This window comes from Onychostoma macrolepis, chromosome 01 (assembly GCF_012432095.1).
Source record: "Onychostoma macrolepis isolate SWU-2019 chromosome 01, ASM1243209v1, whole genome shotgun sequence".
NCBI classification, from domain to species: domain Eukaryota; kingdom Metazoa; phylum Chordata; class Actinopteri; order Cypriniformes; family Cyprinidae; genus Onychostoma; species Onychostoma macrolepis.
Genome location: NC_081155.1, coordinates 18128598 through 18154450, shown reverse-complemented (window position 1 = coordinate 18154450; position 25853 = coordinate 18128598). Strand labels below are relative to the sequence as shown.

The 25853-nt window shown below is 37.9% G+C and overlaps 1 protein-coding gene across 7 annotated transcripts in view; it reads right to left on the bottom strand.

Annotated features, from left to right (window-relative positions):
* Positions 1-25853, bottom strand: part of ctnna2 (catenin (cadherin-associated protein), alpha 2) — a 489293-nt gene that overhangs the window by 238485 nt on the left and 224955 nt on the right. The window contains exon 8 of one of the 7 annotated variants that reach the window (XM_058790098.1): positions 11708-12027. The exons of the other annotated variants lie outside the window; for them this stretch is intronic. Coding sequence (XP_058646081.1) covers positions 11947-12027 — 81 coding nt within the window. The 3' untranslated portion in view covers positions 11708-11946. Of the gene's footprint in view, positions 1-11707; positions 12028-25853 lie in introns of those variants that run through there. 7 annotated transcript variants of the gene reach the window in all.

Below are 25853 nucleotides of genomic sequence, written 5' to 3'. Positions count from 1 at the left end.
TAAATCACTTCCTTTAAGCCATGCCAAAAATACATGTCCTTAAGGGAAATGGAATGGAGAACAACAAGAATAAAACACAAACATAAGTAGGGCTGGGTATCGACTTCGATACTTTTTAGGCACCGACCGAATTGCCTCGATACCACCGAGTATTGAAAAATGTCTTGTCGTTCGGTGCCAAATTTCGATACCTAAGGGGTTAATCTCATCAACGTCAGTGAGGCCTAGGTGTGTTCGACTAGAAGCGATGTGGCGCAGATTGATCAATCAGTGTTTTGATCAGTGTTTGACATCCGCGAGAGCGACTCAGAAGCGTATGGAGCAGCCTGCTACTACACACAGACTAAAACGCTCGCGGTGATTTCAGCGTCTGCAGTCTCACTAAATGAGGACATAAACACATGAACAACATCTCCAGAACTGCTCTGAGAGTCACTTCATGAGCATTTTTACCGTTTGATTTGAGCAAAACTAGCGTCATATCATATACACACAGAACTGTAAAGTATTCACGGCAACCCGTCAAAATAAAAGTTCAGTTTAACTTGGAAGACACTGCGGCAGAAATATATTACAGTACTATTGTTCAGCAGACAGTACATACTGTTACTACTAGGCTACTATTAAAATTATTAAAACTTTATTTTTTTTTTAGTAATGATCACACAACATTTCTTCCATGTTTTAATTTTAATAGTAAACCCCCTTTGTTTGCCAAAATAAATAAATCAACTTTGATTTTCAATAATTTAAAGATAAATGAAATTAATGTTTTATGCCAGATACAGAACACAGAATTTCTGAGGAAAAATAAAACATTTCATAAGGCTATTTTAAGAATAAATTTGAATAAACTAAGTTGTATTTAAGCATTCAAATAATTAGACATACTACACCAGAATTTAATAACAATACAACATATGGTGAAAGAAAATGAAACGCCCACTTATGAAAGTGGATAAAGATTTTCAATTTCTTGAAGTCTTTAACAACCTAGAATAAATGAATAGAAATGATGATTCTGTCTGAGCTATGTGTTTTAAATTGAAGACGCACTAGTGTAAATGTAGCCAAACAGATGTGTAAACTGAAAACTATTTTTACTTTATTAAAATTATTTGCACTGATTTATTGTGTCGGATATATTTTGTTCCTTTGTGCAGTGGCTCAGGAGATGAGGCTTTGAGTCTGTATAAATGTCAACAAGCTGAAAAAAAAAGTTTTTTGAGATAATGCAATCTTGTTAAAACTGATTTCATAAAATTGGTATCGAAAAAAGTATCGTTCAGGAACCGGTATCGAACTCAAGGTGTCGATATCGAAATTTTTGAACGATACCCAGCCCTAAACATAAGATTAGTGCAGGCTTAAAATGAGGATTATTGAATGTTTCTTATGCTTACCAAGCTGAGATATATCTGATTTATATTATATTTGATTTAAAAATATTCTGTAAAAACTGTAATGTTGTGAAATATTATTAACTATTAAAAAAATTGTAACTAAATGTAAATCAAATATATATTTTTAATCACTTCTCCTGCCTTCAAGCCATGCCAAAACATGTGTCCTGAAGGGATACAATAGGAATAAAATGGAGAGAACAATAATAAACCACAAAAAAACAAGTGCTGACGTGAAACGCAGCAGCAAACTTAACATTGCCTGTGGGTGTTTGCTTTGCACTTGGAGTCTTAATGTATTTTAATTATGGATTTGAGTGAATGGATGACTGCAGCAGGGACATGGCTGAGAAGTGGGCGCTGCATTTGTAAAACTGTGGCCCTCATCTTAAGCACAACACGTAGTCAATTGATTGCAAGTTTTTCCTAAATTCTCTCTCTTTCTTTCCCTCCTTCATCATTTTTCTGCCACACTCCTCACATTTGATATTCATTCTTGTGACAGAATGCGTAATTTCTATGCATGATATAGTATCTCAGGCTGTATACCTCAACAAGCTGTGCCAAGTAATTCATGAGGTGCTGAGCACAGGCTTATGAATTATGAAGACTGAGAGATTACAGATTCAAGGTACACTTTGTCCAACGTTTGGCAAACAGGCTGTAACTGCAGATAAATGAGTAGAAATTATGGGGGAGGGAGAGAGGGAGCAGGCTAGCCATTGATTTAGTGGCCTCCTGTATGATGAACTGAAAAAAAAAAGACTAGATATAAACAATGAGAGCTCAGCTAGAAGTGTCTACTGAGGGTTCATATAGGAGAGAGCCTCTGTTATAAGAGTTGTGTGCACTCTTTATGGCATGGTCCATCTGGATGGACTGTTCTCTCGGCAGGGTCTCTTTCCACTGAGAAACGGCACCCCAGCAGGGTACGAGCAGCTCGCCTACTCTCACAGCCAGCCTCGGTCTGGAATTTGATATTAAACATGTAATGTTGCATTACCAAACACCTAAACAACTAAGAGAGAAACTTCTGAGTTTGCAAATGGCTGCAGTCCGGGAAGGATGATGTGACACTGAAGATTAGATTAATGGCTGCTGAAAATTCAGCTTTGCCACCACAGGAAGAAAGCACATTTTAAAATGTATTCAAATAAAAAAAGATCACTTTTAATTGTAATCAAATTTCACAAAAGAATACTGCTTTTAATGTATTTTTGGTCAATTAAATGCATCATCTGTGAGCATAAGAAACTTATTTGAGAAACATCTTATCAATCCAAAACCTTCGAACAGTAGTGTATAAAAAAAAAAAAAAAAAATGTGAGTAAATATTCAGTATCAAATGTCATGTCATGTAATTAATTCAATTTAAAATTTAAGTAAATTGACAGCCTTTCAAATCAAATGGACCATAAACATCTGTGATCTAAGGATCCAAGAATTCACTAAATTTTTATGTTTTGCCATATTCTGTACTGATCTCTCTTTTTCAAATGCCCTGATGCACACTTATATCCATCACCTTAGAGGGGGGCACTTTAATGATATTCTGACACTGACAGCAGGCTCAATCCAATATATAAACACCAGCTGTGGACCCGAAGGAGGGGCAAATAAAAGCCCGGTGTCAGCAAATGCACTGTGCGCTGTTATTCACAGTACTGAGTGGGTGAAGTAATAAATACCAGAGAGAGAGAGAGAGAGAGAGAGATCAAAGAAACTGCAGTGATATGGTTTGTTGGAAAGGTCTCTAATTTAATAAAACAGGGCGACTGTCATCCTAGCCACTGCACATATTCATTCATGCAGGGCCATTAAAGAGACACACGCGTGTGGGACTATAGTGTTTCATTAAAGTTTTCTTTTATGATGCAGGATGGACTTGTGTCCCAGGAAGAGTCTCTGTGTGTTACATACTGTATAAGTACAACTATGCCATGTCTCGGACAATATGGATATATTTAAATGCTTCATTAGAGATCAGAGTCATGTATGACTCACAGGCTGAAACAGGACATTCCCTCACTTATAATTTTGAGGGAAAAACTGTGGAATAGACTTAAACATGGCACATTGCTCTAGTTTGGGTGATACACATGTTGGCCCTACAGGCAATGCTTTGTTATGAGGATTGTGCAGTGTTGGGCCTTCTGAGCTGATGATCTGCCATGTTAAAATTTGCGCTAGATGAATAAGTCATGTCTTCCTCATTCTGTCTGGAGATCAGAAGAAGGAGAAAAAAAACAATAAAAAAACATCCTCATCACAATCTAAAGACATGTAGTTCAGGGGGATGTAAGCAAGTGTAAGTGTAGTGCAATCCATGAAGGCCGAGCGGATTTAAAAGTTTGCTGTATGAAATGAGGTGCAATAACTTGCAATCATCATGGAGGTGAGAGGTTCAAGGCAGCAGGTCAGGTGCTGACGAGAGGGTTTGAGACGGAGTGCTAGGACTAGAGGTCTTGTATCAGCAGTCTGAGCCCAAACGAATGGTGTCATTTACAGAAAGCGATGGGAGACGCTTTTTCACCTGATTCCAGAGAAAGAAAGAACACACATGCAGGTGGCCACACACATACACAGCCTCACTTCACCAACCCTCAGTTCCCCAAACCATAACACATCAATATATCTTCAGTTATTTATCCTATAGATAAGCAGGGTCTATATAGCCAAATTCCCACAAGGAGAATAGTTTCTTTGATAATCTTTGATGAAATTTTCCCCAACCTTATTGCTCCGTATTAAATTAAATACCAAACAACAAGTAGGCATCTCCATAGTACCAGTAATTTGGTTTAAAAACAATAAATAAATAAAACAATACTAAATAAAATAAAATAAAATAAAATAAGTAAATCAACACAAGTTTGGTTTGAATGCACCATCAAGCCAGCCATGATGAAGAAATAAATGTGTAATATTATGTACATTTTAATAATACTCCCATTTGTCCATCCATTCTCCAAACCGCGTGTCCCATCTAGGACCCAAGGCAGGGAAACCAATTCAATGTCAATTCATATTGATTTTTTTTTTTTACATAAGAAAAATGTGCCTTAAATCAAATCTCTCATTACAGTCTATAATGAACTACAGAAAACAAAAACAATGTGAGCTCTATGTAGAGTAGAATGATTATTGAATGCTCAATACAATGCAGAGATGTGCACATAAAGATATTTGAAGCAAAGTATTATTATTTATGTCTAGACTTTATGAACGTTAAAGTTTGAATACAACTACCAGATCAAATGAGGACACATGTTAAGGCTACAGATTTCAGTGTTTTTGGTTTTTGAGTCATTAGCCCCTTGCAGAGTTGCCCATGGTGGAATATTCAAGGTAGAGACACTGAGCAGTCCTGAGTTAGACATACTTTTTTGAGATTATTTGAGGCCCTAGAAGCGGTTCACATGGATGAGCTGACCATCAGCAGACTAAAGGTCACCCCATGGCTCAGACCTTGTCAAAAGCAATTACTTCTCTGTCTCATTCAGTGTAATAGAGAGAGCTGAGAGTGAAAGGTCATGAAGAGCATGGCAGTTCAACTGAAATGTACGTCAACAAGACTCCTGTTATAACGCTGGTTTGGGATGTGCGGATGTTGGTTTTTGGGAAGTTTATGCAACATAGGTAAAGAAAAACTGAACATAATTCCTACTGAAGAGACAAAACATTTTGCCACTAGTTTACAGTGGGGACAACAATAATTGTGACCTTTTTTCGACCAAAGCGAGCACAAATGCCTTTTAACTTGATCTAGACATTTTGAAAAATCTGCCTTTTATTTTTCCTCCCTCCTTTTCAAGAAAGCCCTGACTGTAATTTATGTTGTTCATTTTTTATTTGATTGGACCTATCACAGACATCTGATGGAGGGAAAATCTTTGAGCACTTTAAAGATATTTTGGAGATGAAGAGCACTTTGGTGGAGGAGAACACTCTAATTTTGTGTCACAGCTTTGGCTTCTTGCTGACTCAGAAAGGCCCAAATTTACAGATGTGGCCTTCACTGGTAAAGGGGTGGGTGATGGGGGGGATGGGGGGTTTATCTCCGAGCTGAGTTACAGTCTAAGAACAGAGTTTATGACTCATAGTTTGAGTGTGCCAATGTGCGTGTGTCCCCATGAAAGAGAGTGAAATAAAAGAGAGAAAAAGAGAAGCCAGGGATAAACAATAAGACAGGACCTACAGCCCCAGGACAGTGTGACCAGATCGGTCCACTGCCACTACATCTTAAAATTTGGAAAATTGACATGTTTTATACCTTGTAACTCTGCACTTTGTGTGTTGTACTTAATATTATTGTTGCACAAAAAAAAAAAAATAGCGCTGTTGCAGTAGTCTTTGTAAACCACTGCATGCCATTTTTCCAGCATGTATACATGCATTTATGCTGTGATATCAATCATAAGTACAGTATGGAGTGCCACAAGGCTCAGTACTAGGAGTGCTGCTTTTCACACTTCACATGTTACCCTTGGGAGATATCATCAGGAAACATGGTGTTAGTTTACATTGTTATGCTAATGATACTCAGCTCTATATTTCTTCACAGCCCACAATCTGACTTGTGTTGCAGCCTGGAATTAACCCACACCATGCTAGTTTTGTCTGGCCAGAGGAGAACTGGCCCCCTGACTGAGCCTAGTTTCTCCCAAGTTTTTTTTTTTTTTTTTTTTTTTTCATTTTTCTCTTCACCATTTCTGTCACCAATTTAGTTTTGGTTCCTTGCCACTGTCGCCTTTGGCTTGCTTAGCTGTGGATGTTTAATTTCTGGCAATACTGTTGGCTTGATTGCACAGACAATATTGGAAGAGAGCTGAACTGTGACTTGTCTTGAAATTCAGCTTTTTTCTTCTTCTACTTTAGGTCAAGAAAACATAAATAAATACGTTTCTATGTGACATAAAAATAGATTGCTACAAATAAAATCTATATTTTTTGGTTGAGCCCGTGAAACATACTAATCTAAACTACTGGGCCAACTGAGCCAGCAAAAGATGCATTTTGTTTTTGAGCCCTGGAGATAAGGGAGAAAAAAAGAGATAAATGAAAAAGATAGAGAGTGAGAAAGAATTGCAAAGAAAGAGAAATGTCTAAACACTTGGCACTACACTTTCTGCTCAGTCCCCTGAGTTTATTCCTACTACCAAAAGTCTCCCATGCTGCTTTGCTTTGTTTCCCTCCATCAATGAGCAGATGAGATTAGCATAGCGTTGGCCATTCTACATAATATGAAATCTATTTGAGTTATGAGCCTCCATTCAGCCACCCCCATTCAGCATAATCAACCAATTTAAGGGTGCAAATTGACTTGCTATTGGAGTACTGCAGCGTTCGGCAGTGCTTGATGGGCAAAGGGCCCATCGAGACTCCAGCCCACCCTTCTCCTGTGCAGCAAATCCATTACTCACCCACTGTACATCAATACACAGACAATAAATTAATAAGAGAGCCAAACAAATAAAACCTGTGAGATGAGGGTCTCCTGTCAATTGATCAGAGAAAATTGTGGGGAGGTGGTCGCTCAGTGCCAGGATGCTGCATGCTAAAACACTTGCACAAGAGTGCCTTTAATTAACAAGCACCTCAGAGCAATAAGCACCTTTTGAATGTGTGATTAGGGCATAATGTTTATTAATGTGTTTACTCCCCTTTGCATTAGTGCCAGTCATGCTGGTTGATTAGAAGCTCAAACAAGGACATAATGTTGGAAGCTTTGGTAATATGACAGTGTGTAGAGAGCATGTGTACAGCAGAATGGAGGAATTAGATTCATGTGAACTTGTGATGCATTTGCACAAAAAGCCCTCAGAAGGCTGATGCAGATGTACTGTGAGGAACACAATGAAGAATGATGTGAATGAATGAACCCAGCAGGCACCAGACATCTATGTAACGTCAAGTTAACGTTGGACATGACGTCGGACAGATGTTGCATTTTGGTTGAAAATTGACGTCAATTTGACGTTGACTTAACGTTGGATTTTGGTTGCACAACCTAAAAACAACAAAATCTCAACATCAGCTGACGTCGGTATTGGACATCAATTTAACATTGACATTAGACGTTGAATTTACATTGATTTTTGGTCACCCGACATCGTGATGGAAATTGAACCAAATATCAACGTCTTATGACGTTGTGTGCCTGTTTTGTGCCTGCTGGGAAGTGGACATTAATTTCGCTAAGTCTTAATTGCTGGGACAAAATAGGCAACAAACTGATAAATAAAATAAAATAAAAATAACATGAAAATGTGCAATTAAAGGAAGGTTTCATCCATCCATCCATCCATCCAACAATGTACAAATTTTGCTGTCTGAACAAAACTGAAGAATTATCTGCCAATAATAATTTAATAGTGCATGACTTAATGACTAAACTAAAGCCCTATTCAGAAAGGATTAATTTTACAAGGGTACATGGAGTATTGTAATTTTTACCAGGACGTCTGTAATATTAATGGCCAATTCGCACAGGATGAGAAATCTCTGCAAAACTACCAGAAGTGGGAGGGGTAACTCGATTTGCGCTCCACCGTCACCTGCTTATTGTCATGTGCGTCATTTACGTTGCTTCCTGATATCCTCATTCGACCGGACCTAACTGTTTATATCCAATCAAAATGTTATAATTTAATTAATAAATCGTTCGACCGCACCTGTGATATATATATATATATATATATATATATATATATATAAACACACAAAAAAAGGTTGGGTCAAACGATTTATTAAATTTAATTCTGTAAGTAATAGGCACTTACCTAAAGACAAAATAAGTTTTGTGGCTTTCAACCTTCTTTTTGATCTAAATGGTGTGTGGGAAACTACTTGTAAACGGAAAATGGAGGAATATTTACGTACATATTTACAGCTGGTCTATTCAGACGGGATTAGCATTACCTGAGGTAATTTCTCCGGACCTTTTTACAGAAGGTAAAAGTCGCCGTAATCTTTACTGACATTGTCTGTAATGATTACTGAGATAGCGCATTCGGACGGGACTGAAATCACTGAGAAGCTCTGGTAATAATTACTTTTACCCCACCTCTCCATGTAAAACTAATCCCCTCCGAATAGGGTTTAAGGAAATCTATGATAAATATGATTATTGTCTCAGTAGACTAGCATGCAAAACTATTTGCAAAACACAGAGAAACCTGCCCTACTAATAGGAAGGAATATCACCATCTATTGTACTTGGTTTTGTCTAATGGACTAGAATTAGTGGTTTTAATGGTCAGAGCCTGCAGGGAAATAACAGAGGGAGTTCATAAGTATTATTTTGTCTTGTTGCAGAAAGAGAAATGAAACCCCATTAAAGGAGTATAAATATTTTAGATGGCTACATGCATTGTTCAAGATCAAGATTGTGCCCTACATATCAGCTATGGAGAACAGTCACAAATGAAGAGTCTGTAGATGACTGGAATAGTTCACCTAAAAATGCTATTTTTGTCATTATCCAATCAGCCTTATCCATGTGCTTGTCTATGAATGGCTTACTTTCTTCTGTGGAAATTCCAAACACTTTGCTAGATACACTTTTCCACACAATTACAATGAACAGGGACTGAAGCTTTTAAGCTTCTAAAACAGGCAAACCAGCCCAATGGTTTTGGGAACCATATGAACTGATTCACCGAGGAGATTCACAGCTATTTCAGTAGTTCTGCTTTTGAGTTCACACAACTTGAAAATGACAATTTTGTACAGAGACATGCTCTGGAGCATGACTGAATCTCAAGCTTATTTTCCCAGAGATAATGTAGCAGCTTAGCCTAATGTTTGTTAATGCAGACATTATGGCCGTGCGTAACAATAAAGCATTGCCTTTTGTCTGGCGTTCACAGCCAGGGATCTACATCACCAGAGACACAGCTTAATGCTGCTATTAATGACACTCAGCAAAAACCAACAGGCGAGAAAATCACAGATTCACTGCTAATTAGCGCCATTAGCCAAATGTGAAAATGTTTGTTTCCGAGAAGACCCCCTTCTGCCAACACATGTGGAGCAGCCACACCAAATCCAGTAAGTGTGTGAACCTTGTGTCGTTCCCTTTTATGCTCTGAAATCCTCTTACAGAGAGTGCAGGCAATAAAATTCTGCAGAATGAAAAAAAAAAAAAAACTGTGGCGACAAAGAGCTAGATTTGAAAAATAAGAAAAATGAGCCGGGCACCCTCAGGAACAAGACTTTAATGTCAGGTTGGAGGAAAGCCAGTTCATTGTTCCCAGATTCAGACGATTGCCATGCACAAAAGAGTCACAGAATGAAACGTACATTTGGAAAAAAAGACGTGGATATGACGAAAATAGTCATAATCATTATAATGCTATAAGTGTTCTTATTCACTGGGTTCCTGGAACTAGAGGAAAGTCACTGGAAGTCTTTAAGAGTCCAGATAGACTTTTGCATGTTAAACATGGATTTATTAAGCCACCAAAGGAGCATGTCTGCATGTGTCTGAATGTTGTGTGTTTTTCTATAACTTTAATGAACTAAAAAAAGTGAGGCAAATCAGGAAAGTAGATGGAAGTGGGGTCAGGAAATGGCATAGGCCAAATCTGAACCCCAGGAACACCACTGGTTTATAATGTTATGCTACTGCTGCACCATTCATCCATCCATCCATCCATCCATTCGTTCATTCATTCATTCATGTATGTTTGTTTGTATGTTTTGCATAGAACAATCCCTAAAAGTTTAATTTCTAGTTATGCACATGTGATGTGCACTGATAAAAAAAAGATTAAAAAAATGCATTCAAGGCATTTAATTTGAAACAATTGTTACTTAAAAATTGCTAGTAAACAAGAAAATAAAATAAAAGAGAAGAAATGAAATGAAAAAAAAAGAAACGAAAAGAAGCTAATTTGGGCTCTTTTGCTGTGTGTTGGGCGGTTAGGAGTCAAGAGCAATCTTATTAAGTGACAATAGAAGGTGCAGCCAGGCCTTCACTCTGCCTCCATTAACACAGGCCATACAATGCATTAGCAACACATTGGCCATGAACCAGCATTACAGCAGATGGCCACACAATTCTGTATCTATGCCAACCAAGTTAGCAAATATTCAGGATTGGGGAGACCAAATGTAATAAATGAAAAATCGCTGGAAAACACATTTTTGCTGAGTAGTAATCTGAATATGTGTCATCATCAATATCCATGATGGTCTGGCACCATGCAAAACAGATCAATGGATTCACATGCAAGAAGTAGCATGAATTGATTTTGTAGATAGAATGTCAGTTTTAGATATCAAAGTGTCTCTTTATCCACAAGTGTGCACATTGACACAACCAAATTCAGAAATGCAGCCCAGATTGCATTTATGCCTAACCTGAGTGGATTCATAAACAAGACAGAGGGCCTCCAGCCTTTTTTTAATGTTTTATCTTGTTATGTTGTATGTTCCCTTGGTCTAACAAAATTGGAGTTATAAATTGGTTCTGCAGACCATCTCAGCAAGACACACTCCTCCTAACTGTGTTTGAACTGGGAGAAGTTTGCTGCAGTATTGATTTCAAAATATTACATACGTCGAATCTGTAATAGACTACCACTCAATATGAGGCACCAACAAAATCAAAGAGAGATTTTCATTACAACTGACAATTCATCTTTAATGACCTAAAGTCTTTACTCACATATTGTATAAATCTAATAACCGCTGGCGGAGAAGACGCAGATGCTACGTGAGGATGATCTCAAGTTGGGAAAGTTTTCTTTCGCACAACCTGCTTTCCTGTGTTACAGGCCCCCATAGAGGCCAAATGCATTATCCTAACTCTGAAAACATTTGTATAATTAGCCTAATTTATGTCCCAACAAAATGAAAAAAAAAAAAAAAAGGACAGTAATGAGTTGCAAAATGTGTCAAGAGTAAATGTCTGCCCCTTTGACTGTAATGACATCTTAAACAAAGAAAAATAAAAATAAAAAATACGGCAGTTCTGACCTTTAGAACAGCACAACAGAAAAAGAACAGGCACCGGACTGACAGAAGACCTTTTTTTTGTCTTTTATGTTTTTTAAATAAGTGCTGTATGTATGTCTGTCTATACGTCTGTCTGTCTATCTATCTATCTATCTATCTATCTATCAAATTCTAACTGTAAATCTGCATCGTGTTCGCTACCTCAATTCAAATTCAATTCAAACTGAATTTTAATTTAAGAAGCCATTTTCAATTCAGTTCTGAAGAGAAGACCATTCTGATGTAAACAAAGACAAAGGATATGAACCTGAAATACCCTGCCAAAATATAAATTTAAACCTAAAAAAATATTCTATAATGCACCTTTAATAATAAATAGTATAAACAATTATTCCAGCACACATATACATTAGCATAACCATAGGCTGTTTATGATTGCCAAGCCATTTGGCACATTAATACAGAATGTGCAGTCACATGAACACTTATTTTGGAACTACTTGTGCTGGCAGAGAAAACTAAATACAAGTATAAAATGTCAAATAAAAGCTTGTTGCTATGTGGCTGCAGTCGGTGTGGTTTAAAAATATGAAGATAACAAGAGAAAGGGTATATAAGCAAATAAACTAATGAACAAATAATGACATATTAAGGCACTTACCTTATTTGTGATTGCATGAAGGTAACAGCACATATAAAGAGACAAAAGAGAGAGAGAGAGAGAGAGAGAGAAATTAGATATTAAAATTAATGCAACACATTTCACAAAGCACTCGAAACCTACATGAAGAAAACACCTCCTTCACAGCAAGATGACGGTGCATCAGTGCCAATCAATAGAAATGACAATAGCAGCTCCTATGGGTAAACAACACACTATTACACACTCTGCGAGAGCAGTGTGTGTATCCCTGACCAATCGAATGAGAAGTCAGATATCACTGTCCTGACCTCACACAGACAAATCGATATAATCATCTGCCCAAACTCGTCTGGATTCAGCACACGGTGAAGTGTGAGCTGCGTTTCTCTGAACTGGAAGCGATTCGGCCTCTGTTTGTAAGGTTTCCAGTGACTGTGAGTGTACTGAAGAATCAGTCTTCTGTTAAATTCTCACCTGTGCTTGACTTTAGGTTGAAAAGAAACCATCTCTGCCTCTCGTATTTCCATGTGCCACATTGTGCAACGGCCATCATTAAACACACCATGCCAAACCCCCAAGATAACTGGTGGGCATACAGTAGTAACATGATTAGCGCGTGTGTTCACTTCCTGTAAGCGCTGAATAATGAACCCGTGGCCTTCTTGCTAATGGGCGTTTTAATCCACAGCTTGAGCAATGAGTGTTTATAGGCTCCTAGAGGGCCATCATCCCACATTAATATTTATTCACTGCTTTTAGCCATTTTGTTCCTGCTTAGCATAAGCAGCCGGGCTTGAAATATATCACCTCAGAAAATGCTCTCCCTTTCTCCTCCTTCCTCAACTTCATTTTCTCTCTACGGTCTAATTTTGTGTGTCTGCTGCTGGGTGAGTAATGGCCATTGTTTCTGTGTAGAAGCGAGCTGTTCACCTTGAGTGGGTACCATGTGTGGGTCCAGGTTGCCTTTATTCTTTGCTGTTCGTCTTTCCTTGTTCTGCTTCCCACACACCTAACCCTGGGCCCCTTCATTTGCACCTGGTTTTCTTTCTTTTTTTGTGTTCATACTTCAGAGTTGGAACTAAATGAGGTCTGCCCTCTTTGAAACACACAAGATAGGAGGCCACAAGGGCCGTAGTGCTGTTGCTGCTGTAAAAATGTGAAACACAAATATGATTTATTCTAAGAGCAGCCAGGGAAATAATTGTGCAGATTTGATGGGTCACATTTCACATTGCAGTGCTCATGTTACTGTGTATTTAAGTATTGAGTGGGCTCAGACTCTGGAGATTTGATGGATGTGAAACAGATAAAATGTAAATAAATGAATTAATAAATAATATTTATTTATTCATTCATTCAGTCAGTCAGTCAGTCAATTAGTAAATAAATAAATGCATACATAAATACACACATGTGTTCTCAAAAGGTTTTGTCACTTCTAGGTGCATATTTGTTTCTAAAATATGTGTAGTAGGAACACACGCAGTATAGCTACAAGGCCACTGAAATGTACAGTACTTTTACCATTTATTGTACTGTGGCAAATCTAAAGTTTGCCATTTTATGCACCGATGATGCATTAGAAATGTTATTTTGTATGTATGGTCTCAGCTCAAGCTCTTCCCTTAGGAGGCACTGCACCACAAACACTACCTGAGCGCCACTTAGGACAAAACCAAAAGGAACAAATTCTTTGAATGCCATTTTAACAGTTTATATATTCAAATAAACACAGAACTTTGACTTCTGACAAAAGAACATTTTCATTCCATCTCCATGTTTTTGCCTTTACTAGCTTTCTCGTTTCTCTGAGGTAAACGATCCTAAATTGCAGAGGAAATGGGGGCCAGAAAACCTGACGCCTTTCTCCATTCATTACTGAAATTTTCATTAGATTACAAGCTGCTTCAAATCCGATACCTGTACTTTCAAGGCCTTCGTCCACAAATTATGTGAAAGATGCTGGGGATATTTAACAAGGTGGTGCACAAACACACACACACACACCCACACTCACAGACAATCTTATTGGCCAAATGAATGCAGAGTCTAGGCAGATTTGCTTCGGGTCATAAACCTCAGTATACAATGCCAATTAAGGTTGTGGTTACTCAGAGAGAGAAAGAGAGAGAGTTTACAGCCCTAATGAAGCAGGGATAAGAGGGGATGTTTGCCATCAGGAGGCTAATTACCTCAGCACACAGGTCTCTTTCATAAGTCACGCTTCTGAGGTTGTTTGAATCCGTAATTCTGTATTTTTCATAGCCTCTATTAGGTTTTTGGTAATTTCGCGTTTCTATGGTTTCTTATCATTCTGAGCCTCTCCTCAGGTGTGAGTTAATAGTCAAGGCTGGCTAATACGGCCTGAAGGACGTGATGAACTTCCCTCGCTGATTCTGAAGGTCTGCGGACAGGAATTAAAAAGTTAACTGATGTTTATGTGTGTGAGAGGGTTTCCAGTCTCTCTCTGCATGAGCCGAATTTCTAACCCAATCCTTTCCTTATCTTGAAGACACACTCGGGCAAAAAGGAGAGCACATCAGCAACTGGCAGAGTCATGGGTCAGAGGTTATTGACGGCTGCTTTAAAAAGAGCATAGGAGCGTAGACAAAGACCCTGCTCTGTCATCTATCCAGAGCTTGAGGTTGGAATTGACTGGCCCCAGGTCAAACCTGCTCAGGTGTAAGTGTGTGCGCTGAGAGGTAAAAAAGTGAGTGGAGTCGACCGTAACCTCCAGAATAAAATATCAGATCCCAGAAATAGGAACAGACCCCAAACTTTCCACTGACACTGGAAGTCTTGGTCTGACATTATCAGCTCTTTTCTGAACCAAGCAAATACATGCAGAGGACAATGTGAGACCATGAAATATTAGGCATCATAGAAAAATTGTGAATGGAAAATTGTAAAAATGGAAAATGCCACTGTGTATTTAAAAGGATAGTTCATCCAAAAATGAAAATTCTGTCATTAATTACTAACCCATAAGACCTTCGTTCATCTTTGGAACACAAATTAAGATATTTTGATGAAATCCGACAGCTTTCTGACCCTGCATAGACAGTAACGGAACTACCACGTTCAAGGCCCAGAAAGGTAGTAAGGACATAATTTAAATAGTCCAAACCCAATGTCCTTACTACCTTTCTGGGCCTTGTACTACCTAGATCTGCTGTCTATGTAGAATCAGAAAGCTCTCAGATTTCATAAGAAATATTTTAATTTGTGTTCCAAAGATGAATGAAGGTCTTACAGGTTTGGAACAACATGAGGGTGAGTAATGAATGTTTTTTTTTTTTTACTTTTAGGTGAAATATCCCTTTAATGTAGTCTCCATCAGGATGTAGATAACTTTTTTCCCCTTGAACAAAACAGTAAAGAATATTTGTATGGATAACGGGTAATGATAACGGGCATTTTTTTTCCACCGATTTTTGGTTGGAAAACATGTATTGAAACTAAATTTGTAAAACACAGCCAAGGGTATTACATTTTATTGGCACCAGAAAGCATTATCACATTCCAAATACTATTATTCCATTCTTAAAAAGCAGAGAACATATGAGTTTCCCTCACACTTTCAAATGGAAAGGCGGAGCCTGAGGGGACACTTATTTACATATGATAAGATCCACCCACGGACTGCCAGCCACCTAAACACACACAACGGGAGTCGCAAGGCACCGTCGGCAAACAAACAGCTTGGACTCCCAAGCGGTCTCCTCACTATCATCTGGCATTACACACGCTCATATTTAAGCTTATTCCATATCAACAAAAAGCAACAATGGCCCCAGTGTTTGGAATATGTTTTTTTTTTTTATTATTATTTTTTTTTTTATCTGACAGTCCCTCTTAATAATTCATGAGGAAGTCTGAGATGTTGGCGAGAGTATACAAGCAGCCACGTACGTGCAAACATGACTGATTTGATCGAAACTGAGTAGAGTTTGTAGTTTTACAAATCTTTTCATTCTGATGTAAGTAAGCACTAGTACGAGGTACATGAAGTGAGCACTACAAGGGTATGTATTCATCTGTGAATGTGAAGATCTAGTTCAGAGCGTGTAATGAATGGCATGCAATTCTCTTGACTCACCTCGCTAAATACAACAATGCACCGCAGACTTCTTTTGCCAAAAAGCAGAAGCGGTCTTGAAAGTCGTCCTTGTAAATGCCAACGTTGTCATGCAGGAACTGACACAAACAGACAAGCGGTCGTGCGGGTCGTCCTGCTAATTAGGATAAACAGCACGTGAAATGACTTTCCGCGAGCAACTGTGCTATTTACATAAACAAAAGCAAAATGTTGCTTTTGAACTTTGTGGCTTGGGCTTGTTAAAGAAGGCGTCATTAAAGATGTGTCAAACAAAAATCGGCGGCACATGTTGACAAGAGCAAGAGCAGGCCGTGGTGAATTTCAGAGAATGCCGGGAAAGGTCAAGGTGGTGTATCTTTTCATCGGTGCACGCAGATGGAGATGGGCCGCAGCTGCAATGTCTCTGTGTCTTAAAATGAAGTTTATATCTGAGAGGGGATGAGAGGGTGAGAGATGTGAAGAGACGGAGAGAATGAGGAAGACAGGAGAATAAGAGAGAGATACAGCCGTATTGCTCTCCACTGCACTTGCTTTTGTTTTGGTGTTATTGAGCCTGTGACAAGTGTGAACTGCTCCCTATCAGACCCTGCCAATCTCAGGAGATGCCACTCAGCCAGACAACTAATACAAGAGGAAATGATATCAGCCAGACTGAGAATCTGCTTTCTTTAACTCTCTTCCCTTTCTTTCTTTTTTTTTCCTGTTTGCTCATTCTCTCGTTTGTTTGTTCTCTTTAATTCTTTGTTGTCTCTTCTCTCCTTTTTTTGTAAACAAACTCTTTGTCTAATGTCCATTAATTATCTTATTTTCCATTCACTTTTTTTTCTAATAAATTGATAGTTTGTCTCTCTTGTTCATTTGTTTGCTTTTGTTCATTAATTTGTACTCTCCCATTTATAACTTAAAAAAAAAAAAAAAAACTATTTATTTTACTTTTTTATTTTTGGTTAGTTGTCTTTCATTTTTCCTTTTCCCCATCCCATTCTGTTTCTTTCATTCTCACTCGCTTTTGTGCACTCACGGTTTCTTTTTCTTTCATTTCTTTCTTTCCTTCTTTGTTCAATCTGTTGCTGCTCCTTTTTTTTATGATTCACTTTTTTTTTTTTTTTTTTTAATCCCTGTTCAGTTGTTCTTTCTTTTTCGTTTGTCAGTCATTCCTTACATTTGTTTCTGTTGTTCTCTGTCTTTCTTTCTGTCATAGGTTTCTATTTTTTTCTTTCTGTGGGTCTCCTGTCTCCCTGATTGCTGTGGAAGAAATTTCTGGTGCTGTTCTGAAGTACTAGGCAGGAAATAAAGTCTTATTAGGAGTGATACTCGGTACAGACATTACTGTGGCCTACTTTAACACACTGTGTTGGGTTGAGTCTCTTTGAGCTCTCTTGGAACCCATATCAGCCCCTAATAAAGGTCAGACCACCTCAAAGCTGTTGCGCTCCCTTATGGGGTCATTACAGGCAGGTCAGAGTGTGTGAGTGTGATATTTCTCCACTTTGGACAATCGCTTGAGTAAAAGTCACTCTGTACAGCACACATCTGCTTTTGGATTGCACTGGGTCTAAATGTAACAGCCACACAAGCTGCTCTCAAAAAACTTCATTCACACATTCACACAGAATAGCACGCACAGACATGTTGCCTAATGAACTGCAAGTTTGCTGCACACTTTGGCATTCTGAATGACCACAATTATGTATCCCATGTTACATTAAAAGACAGTTTTAATTTCAAGCAGACAGAGATCTGTAACCTAGAACCGTGCAAATGTCCACAGCCTACTGGGTAAATTAATGAAACAGACCTCTTAACCCTTTGAGAATATTTAAAGCAATTAATCAACACTGAATATCAAAAACTGAAAAGAAATGCATTCAACATTAACTGCAGATGGTATGTTTCACACCACACAATTTGGTGATAAATAAAATGACTGCATAATTTATAATGAGCTATGATGAATAGTGCATGAATATATGGTATAATATACTGGGTAGTATAAATAATTAAGTCAAAGCGAAAAACCATATATATATATACGGCGGCCCTGAAAGTCTTTGGACATTTAAGCCACACTTAATATATGTGAATATCACTGCATTAGATGAAATATGAAAAAAATGGATTTCATAAGTTAAGTTTGCTGAATAAAAGTATAAAGCAATACATATACTGTTTAAAAATAATCTGTTTAATTGTGAAGAGTGAAGTAATTATAGAAATGGAATATACAGTGAGGAAAATAAGTATTTGAACACCCTGCTATTTTGCAAGTTCTCCCACTTAGAAATCATGGAGGGGTCTGAAATTGTCATCGTACATAATCTAAAAAAAAAAATCCAGAAAACACAATGTATGATTTTTTAACTATTTATTTGTATGATACAGCTGCAAATAAGTATTTGAACACCTGTCTATCAGCTTGAATTCTGACCCTCAAAGACCTGTTAGTCTGCCTTTAAAATGTCCACCTCCACTCCATTTATTATCCTAAATTAGATGCACCTGTTTGAGGTCATTAGCTGCATAAAGACACCTGTCCACCCCATACAATCAGTAAGAATCCAACTACTAACATGGCCAAGACCAAAGAGCTGTCCAAAGACACTAGAGACAAAATTGTACACCTCCACAAGGCTGGAAAGGGCTACGGGAAATTGCCAAGCAGCTTGGTGAAAAAGGTCCACTGTTGGAGCAATCATTAGAAAATGGAAGAAGCTAAACATGACTGTCAATCTCCCTCGGACTGGGGCTCCATGCAAGATCTCACCTCGTGGGGTCTCAATGATCCTAAGAAAGGTGAGAAATCAGCCCAGAACTACACGGGAGGAGCTGGTCAATGACCTGAAAAGAGCTGGGACCACCGTTTCCAAGGTTACTGTTGGTAATACACTAAGACATCATGGTTTGAAATCATGCATGGCACGGAAGGTTCCCCTGCTTAAACCAGCACATGTCCAGGCCCGACTTAAGTTTGCCAATGACCATTTGGATGATCCAGAGGAATCATGGGAGAAAGTCATGTGGTCAGATGAGACCAAAATAGAACTTTTGGTCATAATTCCACTAAACGTGTTTGGAGGAAGAAGAATGATGAGTACCATCCAAGAACACCATCCCTACTGTGAAGCATGGGGTGGTAGCATCATGCTTTGGGGTGTTTTTCTGCACATGGGACAGGGCGACTGCACTGTATTAAGGAGAGGATGACCGGGGCCATGTATTGCGAGATTTTGGGGAACAACCTCCTTCCCTCAGTTAGAGCATTGAAGATGGGTCGAGGCTGGGTCTTCCAACATGACAATGACCGAAGCACACAGCCAGGATAACCAAGGAGTGGCTCTGTAAGAAGCATATCAAGGTTCTGGCGTGGCCTAGCCAGTCTCAGACCTAAACCCAATAGAGAATCTTTGGAGGAGCTCAAACTCCGTGTTTCTCAGCGACAGGCCAGAAACCTGACTGATCTAGAGAAGATCTGTGTGGAGGAGTGGGCCAAAATCCCTCCTGCAGTGTGTGCAAACCTGGTGAAAAACTACAGGAAACGTTTGACCTCTGTAATTGCAAACAAAGGCTACTGTACCAAATATTAACATTGATTTTCTCAGGTGTTCAAATACTTATTTGCAGCTGTATCATACAAATAAATAGTTAAAAAATCATACATTGTGATTTCTGGATTTTTTTTTTTAGATTATGTCTCTCACAGTGGACATGCACCTACGATGACAATTTCAGACCCCTCCATGATTTCTAAGTGGGAGAACTTGCAAAATAGTTCAAATACTTATTTTCCTCACTGTATATACACAGTATATAGAACTATATGACACAGCAGATACTAATAAGACTAGCATTTCCCAGCATCCATGTCAATTAGCCGCAAAACATATTTGCGCAACAGACAAACCCAAAACATGTTTTTATATGTATGAAACATAAAGATTAATACAGAGAGCTGAAATTAAAACATAACAAGATAAAATATACAGTGATTTAAGTAAAATCAAAGAAAAATCAATCCCAGCATGAAAAGACCAAGACAAAAACTGATTTATAAAAAGGTAGGGCTTTGTAATGACATATCAGTCAGGGCCAGAGGAGTCTATTACCTCCAGACTGTATATCAAGTGCCTTTTCATTTTCTGCTACACATGGCGTATCAGAGGCCATGGCCTCCATGGTCCGGGTTTCATTTCAAGGTTAATAAACCTTTACCAGACAGACACTGGTGTTTCAATGTGATTCTGGCACACTGGCGTAGTCGCATGCGGGTGAAAATATATCTCCAAACAAGAGTGCAAATTTCATCAAATGATAGTTTAAAAAAAAATTACAAAAATTGAAGGGCAAAATAAATGACCACCATTTTAGTATGACTTAACTGATTCTAGTTCAATTAAGTGAGCCGTTTGCTTCACCTGCCTACCAAGAGTAATATCTACCTGTCGATGAACAAGGTAGAACACGTGACAACAGTGTGGGATGTGATAGACTGCCAAGCGCAGACTCGATTGATTTGTCTGTATTTGTTTTTCTCTCTTTGGAGTAACGGCACACATCAGCATTTCTCGCTTCATCTGTGGTGTATTACAGCGGCGCCATAGGCCATTAACATGACAACGGTCGAGAAAAATGCAGCCAGGGTTGGTGAGGTTTACACATACAGCTTGGATTTCCAACATGTTTGGTTTTTGAAAGTTACAGTCAGAGCAAATTAATTCAACTGTGCACTATCGTCTGACACGAGGGAGCTAATCAACTGAGTCAAGCTGTGTGGAGCCAGCAGAGCAGGAACGTCTGCAGTATGAACTGTGCTGCATGCAGCTCTTCCGATTTTTCAGCAGTTTGAAAATGCGGCAGAGCTTTACTTGCCCATGACCACCAATGTGTGTACACCACTTTAGGATACTTATTGTGTAACATTTATTATTTATTTAACATTATATAAATTAGTAGTAAACAATAAATAAATAAACAAATAAATGTATGCTAGTTTCTCACTGTAATAGACACTGTTACATAATAATAATAATAATACAATCTAAATAGTTTGTTTCCATCACATTTTAGAAAATCAACATTAAAATGTCATGATATTAGGTTCTCCATGACTGTAGGACAGGAACAGTTCCTGAATATGTGGCATGCCATGTTCAAGGTCTGCTGTATATCGCACATTCTGACAAATACTACAGGGCATCTGTGCGTTCCAAGCAGGCATAATATTTGCATAATGTGCACAATATACATACTGCATACTGCAGAATCACAAATGGTAGTATAACAATTCTGAACATAAGCCTGGTGATTTCCCAACTGAGCTTAAAAGTAAGTGTAGGAGAAAGAAGTGGGGGGAAAAAAAATCTGGTATCAAAATATGACAACAACTCTGTGTCCCTTAACACCCAAATTCAGGAAAACACACACACACAATATTCCTTCTCTCCTCCCTCTAAAAATCCATATTTTAGCCTGTGCCTGAAGGTCACTGTGGGGGAATCGATAAGTCTTGCTGTGTGAGTAGCTCCCTATCAAAGCTACCGTTGGCTTCTTTTTGTTTGTTTATATGTTTGAGCCGCTTGGAGTGTGATGAAGGAGTCTTGGCATGTCATCTATCCCTATCTCCAGGATAGCTGGACCTCATTTTCTATTAGCCTGCAGTAATATATATATGGACTTGGTGACCAAAACTGTGGTCCTGTCAGCTTTAGATGTGTGTATATTGACATTATGCACCCCCGGATCATTGGAAATACGTCCCTCTAAATACATTTCTGCAACACCATTATTAAGTACCTTACTGCAAATTCCACGGCAGTTTCAAAGTGGATTGTCCAGTGAGTGGCACTAAAGGCCCCAAAATACTTCAAATGAAGTTTGTATTTGTTCTTCGTTTCAGGGCAAAAAGAAGTTCGAAAAGGATGAGTGATGGTATATTGTATTCGAACATTTTGACACCCCCGCGCTGCTGGAGGCAGGGTGTAGGTGGATAAGGGATAATGGTAATCGCGTCGGGTGGTTCTTCGCCTCCACATCGTGCATTCAAATCGTTTAATGCACAGCTAGCCGTTGATTATCCCGTTTATGCCATGGTCATTTCCCAGCATTCACATATTAAAGATGTTAATAATATTTGCGCTGCAATATTTGACCGGAACAATAAAAATTAGTTATTTTCGTCTGTATTACTATTCAACTGTAACTGTATGTTACTATGGTTACCAATGTTTATAGGAAGCGCATTAATATAGAACGTGATTAAACTGACCTGGAACTACCTGTGCAGTTCAACAAATTTAATCAACACCTGCCAGCCAATCAGAATCGAGTATTCAGACATACCATGGCATAAATTGCGTATGCCCTAAACACAACAACGATGAAATGACGAAATATATCTAGTTGTGAGACGGGTACCAATGGTCAGAATATTATAGACACAAGAATAACGATTAGCAGCAGTTCAGAGTCAAGTATCGTGTTTGCAACACAAAAGAACCATACCATTTCCATAATCAGTCCTTTATGGGAAGTGTGAATGGCTCATAGACTGAAAACTTTTTTTGTTTGTTTTTTTAGTCTGAAAACTCATCTCAATAACACAAACGTGTTACTTTATGTTATGATTGTTCATTTATTTTATTAAACTGGGTAAATTGTTGCACCTTTTTATATTTTATGTGGTGTCATGATTTAATTTTGATAAAAACAAAGGTTAATAATTGTATGTTCTTTTGGCATTTCATTTATTGCATACTTTTTAAATTCACTAACAGAAAAAACGACAGCAGAAGCAGTATGTTGTAAAAAACATTTATTTGAAACATGTATTTGCTACTCGCCACCTTATCTCCACTCTTTCCTTTCATTATTTCCATGGCTTTAGAAAACTTGCATCAGATGTTTCTCCACGTCGCTTTGCATAACTCATGCTTCATTGCGATTTCTTTTTAGGATTTTAATTCTCAGAATATTTAAAGTCTCTCCGCGAGCGATCATACAGGTGTGGATATATTTGTACCAACTCAGCTATTCGACACTCCAGTGTATTCATATTGTGGTAACACTTTAGAATAGGGAACACTTATTCACTATCAACTACAACTTTTCCCTCAATAAATCCCTAATTTGCTGCTTATTAATAGTTAGTATGGTAGTTGTTAAGTTTAGGTATTGGCTAGGATTAGGAATGTAGAATAAGGTCATGTAGAATAAGGCATTAATATGTGTACTTTTAATAATTAGTACTAATAAATGGCTAATATTATAGTAATATGCATGCTAATAAGCAACTAGTTAAGAGACCCTAAAATAAAGTATTACCCATATTGCTAGTAACTTGGTGTTGTTTCTGTTCTAGATGTTCTCCTGTCTGACCTCTGTGGAATGAGAAATGAAAAAAAAATAATAATAATAATAAAAAAATCTCACGTCAAAGAAGGTGGAGTTCCCCAACCCACCCACCGATTAAAACGAGGGTTCAGTAAGTGACCCTGGCACGTTTTTGTTACGTTGATATAGGCACGCATTGCTATGTCTTTATTATGTTGCTTCAGAGGAGAACTGGCCTCCAACTGAGCCTGGTTTCTCCCAACGTTTTTTTCTCCATCTCTGTCACCAATGGAGTTTTGGTTCCTTGCCACTGTCGCCTCTGGCTTACTTAGTTGGGGACACTTAATTGCCTTTAACAGAAAATTGAGTGTTTAATTTTGCATTACTGACACACTATTTTCCTACTTAATATTGTAAAGCTGCTTTGACACAATCTGTATTGTTTAAAGCGCTATATAAATAAAGATGACTGACTTGACTTTTTTTGTGGAACATAATGTTCCTCAAGTAATTGTGCGAAAATTAGGCTTTATTAATCTAAACTGTGGACCTGAAAATCATACTTTGTGTGAAAAGGAATAAAAGTTATCTGAGTTTTACTGTCTCTAGTGTTTATTTCAACTGGAAACTGCAGTGATACATATGTATAGGTACGCTTTTCAGTTTTGCAGAAATGTATTTAGAGGCACATATTTCCAATGAGTCTATGTTGACATTATGTGCGATAAGAAAATTGCTCAGCTGATTAAACATACTCTAGTATCTGAAGGCTGAAGGGAAAAATATAAACACAAAAAACAAGAACAATAATAGCCAACACTGCAAAACATGAGAAATGAAATAAACACCTCTAAAACCAATAAAGCACTTCAGCACCATGGACAACTACCTTTTTGAACCTGACAATGGTGCAGTCATACATACTGCCAAATGTTTATGTTTACCTTTCATTTGCTGTTCAATTTGAACTGTGGCTGCAATTGTGCTTTTGTGAATGCACCTCCACAGAGCCATTAACACACATGGGTGGTCAACATTTATCCATATGACCACCTATACAAATTTAAATATTTGCATATTTCTATTCAACGTGATGGCCAGCCTTTTAAATCACGGAATATACTCTTGATCCAGCAGGGGCACAGTAATCTAAAGCCCCCCTCTCAGCATCTGAAAGAGCCAGTACTGTGCTGCAGACAGCAGGAAAGAGCCAAAGACTCAGGGAGTGGCACTATCCACAAAAAAAGTGAACGGTGCAGATTTTCACTGTACCACAGGATTAATTGTTTAAATCATCACCCTGATCAACAGGATTAACAGTATGGGTAGTTGGCTACAACCATGCCGGTTAGAGCTTCAAACAAGACCACCCTGGATAATGACCACTTGCCGCAGCCAACAAGCTCACAGAGCTCTCAGCTACCAAACGACTGATCCTATTCAGAGGACATACAGCCCACTGGCACCAACACAGTTGGATGACATCAGTTACGCTTATATTCACTGGCACAAACTGTGATGTTCGATTACTGCATCCAGTGTTTTGATGGACTGCCAAACTTGACAACTGATGCCTGTTTGTTCATAAAAAAATAAAAAAATAAAAATAAAAACACTGTGAATGGGCATTAGTGGCTGTTGAAATGCAGAAGTGATTTGTGCTGTCACTTTAGGTTTTTCTTTTTTATATATTTTTTTAGTTTTCTCACTTCTGAAGGTGATGACGGACCTCACAAGGTGGGCCTGTTTCAATTGTAATTTGGGGCTGTAACACACAACAGACATGCTCACAAGTCCAATGCACAATCTAAATCCAGAGCTGGGTAGTAACTGATAACATGTAATCTGGATTACATAATCAGATTCCAAAAATAAGTATTTGTGATTTGATACATGTACATTTTAAAATACTCATAATCAGACTACAGTTACTATTTTATTGATTACTTGATTACATTCATACAATAGCAATAAATTATTCATAATTTATTCATTGTCCCTAATTCTTATCTTTTTCTTCTTTTAAATGTTCCTTTCTAAAATGCACACGACATGCAGGTAAACAAAATATTTCATTTTTTAGCAAGTGTTTTATTTTGATTGATGTTATTTTCAAATGAGTTAATTTAATTTTACATTTTTTATGACTTAATTATTCACTTTCCATTAAACTCACAAACCTTCTGCAGTTCCTTCAGGAACCCTAGATTGGGAAACCTTGAAATAATGTAATGCTTAATTCACATTATGCTCTTAATAATAATGAATGGAATATATTTTCTATGCATTTTAATATCAATTTGGTACAATATTATCCTATTTAAATCAATGTGATAAACAGGTTAGGTTAAACGTAATCAAAAAGCAGTCTGATTGTATTACATAAAATGTATAATGTAATGGATTTTGTTGCTAACTA